Below are 9,309 nucleotides of genomic sequence, written 5' to 3'. Positions count from 1 at the left end.
TTTACAAAGCTGCAGAACAGCATCCCAGCAACTGAGGGAGGGGTCGGTTGGTTTCCTTTATATGGAAAGACGCTTTTTAAAGAAATGACAGAAGTGTTGTCCAACTAGCGCGTTCTCCCCACCGGTCCACAAATGCTGCATTCATTTCACAGACCCTCTTCTTCTTGCTGGCAGTTTTTCCTTTTCTTTCAGATTTACAAAGGACATTGGCACATGCAATCAACAAAGGAGGACCCAGACCCACAATAAGCGCAAAACGGACACCTCGTCAGGCCTTTCCCCCCAGCTGTTTCACCTAACGCAGCCCAGATGTTATTGGACCACAACTCCCATCTGCCCCAGGCAGAGGGGTGGAAACTGTAGTCCAAAACATCTGGATGGCACCAAGATTGGGGGGGAGGCTGACCTGACGCTTTTTTGGTGCTTGTCAGCTGACATGTCTGACAGAAACCCTGGAGAGGGGAATATCTTTAGGAGCACAACAAGCTCAACTGGAACAGAATAGAAACGAAGGCGAGAGAGAAGGTTGATCACAAAACCACCAGGAGTGAACCTTGCAGGCATACAGGAAAGACATGACATTGAGACTAAGTGATTCGGCTGGTGCTTCTAAGGCAGAAGCAGCAAAGAGTGTCTGTGTGTGTGTGAGAGAGAAACCATTCTTAAAAGTCCCCCCAACCTCCTAATTCACCCAGATAACAGGAGAAGGGAAGAGTGTTCAGAAGGCAGGATGGTTTCGGCTTCAAATTACATCACGATGGGGCCACCAAGTTTCCACAAGAACAGAATTCATCTCCTTGGCTTGAGAAAGGAAAGTGGGGGAAAGAGAGGAACACATCGCAAGCTGCTTCCAAAAGCAGCGTTACAAAAGCATTTTTGTTTATTATCAATTAAAAAACCCCCTTAAATCATATTCCAAAGTGGTTAAAATTGCCATCATTTGTGTGTGATGGGGTTTCTTTAAGAAGGAGGAGGAGGAGGGGAAAAGAAAAATCAAAGCAAGTTCATCTAGGTCAGCTCCATGTCTTAAAGAGTTGATTGTCTTGGGAGGGGAAAAATAGAAGAAGACATTCACATGTACATCCATTCTACCCTGATAAGAGAATTTTTTTTTTTACCCACAGTTCACTGCACCTGCCACGCATACAGTCATCCGGTTGGGTTGGCGGTTGCCCTGAACTCAGCTGGCGGCTGAGTTGGCGTGGCTGATTTCCCCTCCTTTCCCTTCTCTCCCCCCCCCCAGGTGTCAGACGAAGGAGGAGAAGCCGGTGACTGGAGTCCGTGAGCCTGGCGCAGGCTGTCCCGTCGGGGTGTACACCCCTCCTGAGCTCTGTGTCGTGATGACAGTCTGGAAGTAAGGCTCGGCCTCGCTTGCCACACACTCCTCATACCGGTATGGCGCCGGGTGCTTTGTGGTCTTTGGCTGGCGCTTCCACGAGTTGTAGTACGTGGGGTCGCTCATGTAGTGGTTGACAAAGGAGTGCTTGGGCAACTCGTCCTCGTAGTCTGAGTCCGTCGCCTGCAGGTTTCAAGAGAGAAAAGGTCTGTTAGTGTCAGAGACCAGACTGAGGATTACAGCTCCAAAGAGGAATGGTGGGAACCTCCCCCTCTTCTTGCTCCTGACCAGGATCCTGAAGCTGCCCAGGAACAGTGGAGCAGTATAGATTTAGAGAATTGGTTTGCAGAGGGGCATAGTTTGGAAAACAACAGCTGGGCAGAGCCGAGTGGGGAGCAGCTAGTAGAAGCAGAACAGGAAGAGAGAGAGAGATAACGGACTCCCCTTCGCTTGACAGTGTCCAGCCTCTCTCTCCAAAGGCAAGGAGAGTTGATAAGGTTGCTACGCAGAAGGTTCAGGGGTTGTGAGATCAGGTTGCAAGAAGGGGGAAGTGACGAAGATAACTTGGGGAGGTGGGAGTAGGAGGGAAGTACCTTTATTCAAAGAATGGCTGTGTTGTTTTTTTGCTCTGATCATTAAACATTCTTAAACTGGTAAGGGACTCTAATTGCTTTGTTCTGCTGATGCACGGACAAGGGTGGGGTGGGGCGGGAGGAAGCTGTTTCTCCGAAGCCTGACAGTTAGTGATGGATGCTATTTTCACCCACTGGTCCATTGAGCAATATATGGTGGGAATGCACACTTGTGCAATTATTTTGGAAAACGGTCTTGTTATGGGACAGGCAATGCAACCTCATCCGAGACTGGCTATAGTCAATCTGATCATAGGTGACCCTAAGAGATTATTTCTCTTCAACATTTTGCTTCCATGCCCTTCCAATTTGCTTGCCTGGCCCAGATTTATTATATCATGCCCCATGCAATGACTGCTGGCCCCTTTCCTTTATTGGATAAAATTCATCTGCTTCCTTGTTGTTGCTGATGTAGAACATTTTCCCCATGCACAGTTTTTGTTTTGTTTTGTTTTTTACTTGAGTATAACACAATTTAAATAAAAATATACTATGCCATACTTTCAAATAAACGAAAAGCCTCCCCTCCATACCAACTCAATCAGGGTTTAGCTTCTCTTGTGCAGAGGATTCTGGCCTGTGGCTTAGATCTGCTGGCTGCCCACCCTACCCAATTAACAGCCCCCAAACCCACAGGGAGGAAGAAGGTACCTCAACCATCTTCAATTTATGGCAAGGCCAGTTCTGACCCTGGCTCAGGGCGATTGCTATTTATCTGTCGGGAGAAATTCAAAGGTCCAAGGATTTCATTTATTATCTTTAAATGCAACATTCTGTATTTTAGCTGTTTCTTAAAATGCATTTGAGAACCCTAAACCTTGCAGGATACAGTTTGAAATGCATAAAATCAATTCACACTTTGCAGCTGCCCGTATAATGAGAAATTCCATGTCCTGTTTTTCAGTAGTGGATTTAGGTAAGAAGCTGCATGTTATCCATGTGATTTTTTTTGGGGGGGGGGGGTAAGACACGGGGGGTGGGGATTGAATGGAACAAGGTAGGGGAAATCCAGAATGAGAGCAGGTATGCAAACTGCACATTTGGAAAGGCACGCTGGCTAATTAGGAAAGGTAATGAAGAAAAGTATTTGACCATCCAAAATACGAAGGCTATTGAAAAAAGCTCCACAATATTTTACATGTGTTAACACAAAATGATGATACTGATAACAATAACCAGTATAGTCAAGAGATTATTAATCTAGTACCTATTTGAGCATAAGCCTTAATCGTGGAACTGGTCAAAAATACGAGGCAGGTGCTATTTACCAAAATGACATTGTGGGTGCAAAATGGGGATTTTGCTTAACAGTGATTCCAAAGAACATTCCAGCAAATTGCAAGGACAGTCAATCACATGCACCAGATGGAGACCATTGTCATTTTTCGAGGTGCCTTAACTTGTGGGGGCTTTCCATCTTGAGGATGTACAAATAACTTCAGAAATGAAGGATGTTGACATAAGTGAGCAGTTGTGGCCTTTGAATTGTCCCATGGCATGGGGAATGCGTTCTCGAATTCCCTCTTGAAATCAGCCTTTAAGATTCCAAGCTCTCCAAAATTAAAAACCACTAGAAGAGGGAGATGGTCTCAAACACCACCTTGTGTTGTCAAGGACAGACTAATGCTCCTAGGGTGAAGATCACACCTAAAAAGCTACCTATCATTAACCCCTTGCTTTTTCTCCTCTTTAGACAGGCTCTCCTCCCTCTACCCTGTTGACCTTCTGATATACGAAGACAACGACTCCGTGGGAACACACATCCTCCCCCAGTGTGTCAAAAAGACCTCAGGAAAACCATCACATCCTGCTATGCTCCATCAGAAATAACCTTCCATTATTAGGAGGCATATAAATAAGGAGAATTATTTATGTATGTTATTTTTATATTGCCCAACAACCAGGGCCTCTGGGAGGCTTACAAGGTAATAAGGAATCCAGCCAAGCAGAAACAAAATGAAATGAGAGGGGTCAATTTCCTTCTCCCCTTCCATCTTTACATAATGTTGCATGCCACCTCCATCTCTGAGTGGTATTGTTTTACCAGGGTTTGGCTTCCTTGGCATGAAGGACAACAGAGACTGTGGTGTCTTTGTGATATACAGTTTATTTACAAATATCTACAACCTGAGCTTAATTCGGACCCCAAGAGCATCTTCCTCCCCTCCCCCCCCCCCAGCTACAGCCTTGGATTCCACCAGGGCTCAAGCATGGCTCTGTCTCCCAGCTGCCCAGCCTGCTTCCAGCTCACACACCCCTGGACTCTGGCTTTTGTCTTTCTAACTAACAGACAGTTGAAGGAGGGGGCCCATCCATTTGTCCTCTGGCACAGAGCCACTCCCTTTGTTACCTTGATGACCCAGACTTAAGGGGACCATTACCAAGGAACTTGTCCGGCCATTCTAGCAATTGAATCCCTCTTGGATTCAGGAACTGGAAGGGACTCATGCCTTCAGCCTACTCCCACCTCCCAAACTCTCAGGAATAGGAAGCTGCCTTAGACCGAGTCAGACCCTTGGTCCATCTAGTTCAGTATTGTCTACACTGACTGGCAGCAGCTCTCCAGGAGTCTCTCCCCTGCTAGCTGGAGATGCTGAGGGCCTTCTGCTTGCGAGGCAGAGCCTGTACAGCTGAGCTGTGCATGGGGTCTGCACACCCTCCTTTCAAAATGCACGCTGGGATGCTTTAGAGAAAGGCAAAATATAATGCATAAAATGGACCCAAGCAAGCAAGCAAGCAAGCAAGCAAGCAAGCAAGCAAGCAAGCAGATAGATAGATAGATAGATAGATAGATGATAGATAGATAGATAGATAGATAGATAGATAGATAGATAGATAGAAAGAAAGACTTTTCTGGACTGGGCATGGCAGAAGACCAGCTGAGTGACCTGTCCACCTGCAGACACTGTGGGAAGCGACCCCTTGGTCACAGCCACCTCTGTGATCCCAGGCATGTTGGGAATGTAAATGTAAATCAATCTTCTTCTAATACACAGAAGAAGGCAGAGTGAGGAAGGTGGTGGCCAGGTCTGTGGAGGTGGCTGGTTATGGGCAGCAGGAGACAATGGGGCGATCCAAAAGGGCCGATGCGTCTCCAGCCTTCCCTGGTGTGTTTGAATATTTTAAATGCAGTCGCAGCTAACAATTGCCCAGTGCGCCATCTGGAACTCGGTGGGTTCTGGGAAAGGCAATCCTGGCGCTCTTAACTCAGGGGGACTCTTGAAGTCTGTTCCTCCCCCCGCCTCCCCCCCCCCATTATTACACAAATTGCTCCTCCAGCAGGATTATGCTTTAGAGTGGACATATTATTTTTAATGATTCAAAACTATTGACAAAATGGAAATGCTGCAGGGCCGCCGTCTCCTCGGCTGCGCGGCAGGCAGGCCACTCCTCTGCCGCATCTGCAGGCCAGTTGCCCAGGCAACGGCAACGGCCTTGAATCTGAATGGGTGCACCGCTAGATTAGAAATTGACAAGCAAAGGTGTGCGGATGCCTGGGAAGCAACAAAACAGAGAAAATGCCTGACAATTTAAAGTATTTTTTTATTGGCGAGATGAAAGAAACAAACGCTATTAGGGGGACAAATTAGGGACTAGCCGGCTAGTTTAGTCTAAGGCCGGCATTACATGGAATTTAAAAACAGTTGTGGCTGTCAAATTTCTTTTGAAAATGGCTGGAGAAAAGGAATTGTGTGCATTTATTTATAGCTGGCGGCGGAGGGAACAGCCCCGTATATCCAGGAGCTTTCAAAAGACTGCGGTGGAAATACGCCCAACTCTGTCGGGGGTCTCAAGGAGGGTGGGAAGGGGCTGCCAAGTCCTAAGTGGGCCCTGCCTTTGTCCGCCTCCCTGTTCTGACTGACTCGCTCTGCATCCCCTCTGTTCCAGTAGGAACAAATTCTCTGCTAGTTAGTCGCAGAAGAAGAAAGGGTCTTGTGGCTCCTGGAAACCTGTATGAGTCTGAAAGGGGCCCACGAGCAACTGCCTGTGTGTCTGCTTTGGGAGACAGAGTGGTCATGCTGTGGGCAGAAGGTCCCAGGCTTGTAGAACCATACACCTGTAGAGGACACCAAGGGTCATCTAGTCCAACCCCCTGAAATTCAGGAATCACAGCTAAAGCACCCCCGACCGATGGCCACCCAACCTATGCTTAAAAACCTCCAGCGAAGAGAGTCCATCACCTTCTGAGATTGTCCATTCCAATGTCAAATGGAAGCTCTCCCTAATTCTTTTCCTTGCAATTTTAATCCATTGGTTCGGCTCCTACAGAAAACAAGCTAGCTCCGTCTTCCAAGTGATGGAGGTGGCCAGGGCCGGATTTAGGTTTGACGAGGCCCTAAGCTCCTGAAGGTAATGGGGCCCTTTATATGTCCAGCTGTCCTTTGCCAACAACAAATTGTTGCTGTTTTTCGTGTCGAATATATGCTATATCGTAATTTATGGACCTAATAGGTATCCCAAGCCATTTGCACATAACAAAGTAAGTATTTTATCAAAGTAATTGTTGAATTGAAATACAATTAAGCAGAAGTATATTAATAGTGAAATTTTTGGGGGGCCTCCAAGAGAGTGGGGCCCTAAACTATAGCTTGTTTAGCTTATACATAAATCCGGCACTGGAGGTGGCTATTCTTTCCCCTCTCAGTCTTATCCAGGCTAAGCAGATCCAACTCCCTCCCAGACCCTTGATCATCTGCAAACCTTCAGCTTGTCAATATCCTTCTTAAATTGTGGCAGCCAGAACTGGACACAGGACTCCAGGTGTGTTTTGACCAAGGCAGAAGGGAGTGGTACTATTGGTTCTCTTGTTCTGGACACTAGATGTCTGCTGAATCTCTGGCACCCGCAGGGAGGGATGGGAAAGTGACTCCTGCCTCGAACCCTGGAGAGCAGCTGTCAGTCAGTGTGGACAGCAGTGAGCAAGATGGACCAGTGATCTGACTCACTATAAGGCAGCTTCGTGCGTTCTTATTTGGGCAAGCACTCTCTCTCTCTCTCTCTCGTCTCTCAGCTTTTTGCTCTGTATGGCTTTTCTAGCAGTGTGGGTGGAAAAAAACATTATTTATGCAAGTGGCTTGACCTCATTAAAAGCCTTTATTTATGTTGGAGGGTGTCCAAAACTTTCAGCTTAACAGCCATGCTGCTTAAATAGGGTCACAGGAGGTCAGTGTGGGTTCAGGGCACAACTATGTGTCGGCTTCAGCAAATATATGTTTTCGACCCCATGGCTGCGGAAGGTATGGGGTGGGGTTGTAGGGAGAAGAGGCAGGCGAGGGGGTGCTGGCGCTTCCTCACTTCTGCCAGTTCTCTTGTGAAATGCAAGTCCCCCCTCCCACCCCATCGGGTGTTCTCTGGTCTCCATGCCTGGCTAAATGGGGAATGGGTTAAGGGGAAGGGGGCTTCTGTAGAGGAGAATTGGGCGAGGCGTTAAACTGCCTTGGCTTGCCAGGTCTCTCTTGCAAACGCTCCAGCCCTCAAGTGCAGGTCTGTTTTGGAATGTGTTCGCCTGCTCTCGAATAAACAGGATTTTGGAGGATGTCACTCCAAATTTCAATGGGGGTGTCTTTGCTACACCCCAGTTCCCCTGGGAAAGAGGACACAGGTGGTATTGCCTGTGGCAGGAGCTGGGGGATGTTCACATGGCTATTGCAGCATGTTAGGTTTGAGGGGGCAAAGGCTATATTAGGGTGCTCCTCCCCTAACTTCCCACTGCAGAGCCCTCCTTCCCTAAGCAGGATGGGCTTTTGCTAGCTCCCTGTATTTGGGGGGTTGGACAGGAATTTTTGGGGGAGCCCTTGATTGGCCTTTGGACTCTGCCTATTGATAGGGCTGCCTCTTCTGCAGACCCAAGCAAGCAGTGTTGGGGGAAAGCGTGTATGTATCTAAGGACCGCCCTACTGCCATAATCCAGCCCCCGCCCTCCACTCACACCTGCCCCTCCAAGCATAGGAGCTGCTCGTACTGAAGATTTGAGCACTGGAGTGTTTCACTTCAGTGGCCAGTGATAGATCCAGGGCTCAAATCTACAGCATGAGCCGCTCGTGTGCTTCGGAGCCAGGCTGCAGCAACCACAGCATCAGTCACAGGGACGTGTGTGAAAGCAGGTCGCCTCTCCATCACGAGCACAGCTGCAACATCTTAAAGCCTGGGGATGAAGATTTAACGGGAAAACGTATCGAGATGATTTTGGCCTTGGCTGTCTCGGCATTTGATGGCATCCTGTACACAGGAAGTTTTATCAAAGGGAAACGGCCCTTTGACAAGCTTAAATAGGCTCGGCTGCGCACGGAAGAGCATCTGGCCAAGTCCTCCTAAGAAATGAGGTGCTTCGTCCCCTACATCCTGCACAACATCTTCCCCCCGTGAAGATGGAGTGGCTGAAATCCTCGGGTAAGCAAAAGCTCATCTCCTCGGAAGTCTTAGAATAACAAAAGCTGAAGGAAAACAACAGCCACCACCCTAAAATGGCACCAGGAAAGATAATAGAATGAGATAAAATTGATGCACCACACACACACACACACACACACACACACACACACACACACACAAATATGGCTAATGCCATTTTTCCACAATGATCAAAAGAGCCTGTCACCTCTGAGTGTGTCCATTAGTATTTTCTCCAAGTGCAGCACACTGCTGGAAAGAAGCAAGCATCAAAGGGCCAGTGGAGACTGATTGGATATCAAAGCTCTGGAGGAAAATGGGGGCCTCATTTCGCCTGCCACAAAAGCTGGCCTGTGCCTCAGCTGCGAGGCTCTGCTAGGAAGCCCTGGGCTCCGTATGCTTGACATCAAGGGCAAGGAGAGAGCGTAACGAGAGAATGGATAGACTCCGGCGACCTCTGCGTCTGCCGCGCCTGCATGCAGGAGTTGCCTCGGGCAGGAGATGGTCATTATGCACTATCAGGAACCGGCACATGGAACTCCTGACATGAATAACAAAAAGCGGCATGGCGACATTCATATTTATGCCCAGCACGCTCCGCTAATGGCAGGTTTAATTCCAGGTTGTCAAAGGGAGAGGAGCAGAGCCACTGGGAGTATAATCTCAAGATAATGTATGTACATCGCCAGGAACGGCTGGAGATGGCACAACGAGGGACGCTGCCTACCTGGCAGGCTGGTCAGAGGGCAACGCAAAGCAGCCAGTGGTCGCCAGAGGCAATTAAGGAGAGGAGGAAGGCAGGCAACCAACAGAGAAGGAAGGCGGACTGTCATCTGCCTCCCTGCTCCGTTGCCCAAGCCAGCTTCTTCCAGGATTCTTCTTGATAAAAGGGCAAGCTAGTCCTCTTTCAGGGCCCACTGCTTTCTCTTACTGATTAGGCCAGCTAGATTT

General features: G+C 48.2%; 1 protein-coding gene and 1 long non-coding RNA gene across 9 annotated transcripts in view; one reads left to right on the top strand and one right to left on the bottom strand.

Moving 5' to 3' along the window:
- Positions 1–857: 857 nt before the first annotated feature.
- Positions 858–9,309, bottom strand: part of SDK1 (sidekick cell adhesion molecule 1) — a 575,941-nt gene continuing 567,489 nt past the window's right edge. For all 8 annotated transcript variants that reach the window (XM_083585530.1, XM_083585534.1, XM_083585535.1 and 5 more), the window contains one exon: positions 858–1,519. In XM_083585530.1, coding sequence (XP_083441656.1) covers positions 1,247–1,519 — 273 coding nt within the window. In that variant the 3' untranslated portion in view covers positions 858–1,246. The remainder of the gene's footprint in view (positions 1,520–9,309) is intronic.
- Positions 1,551–3,836, top strand: LOC310749303. Its single transcript, XR_014541548.1, has 2 exons — positions 1,551–1,989; positions 3,662–3,836. It is a non-coding gene; the product is annotated as an uncharacterized lncRNA (long non-coding RNA).

This window comes from Podarcis filfolensis (assembly GCF_964270895.1).
Source record: "Podarcis filfolensis genome assembly, chromosome: 14".
Classification (NCBI taxonomy): domain Eukaryota; kingdom Metazoa; phylum Chordata; class Lepidosauria; order Squamata; family Lacertidae; genus Podarcis; species Podarcis filfolensis.
Note: the sequence above shows the minus strand (reverse complement) of the source record. Positions and strands in the feature narration are given on the sequence as shown.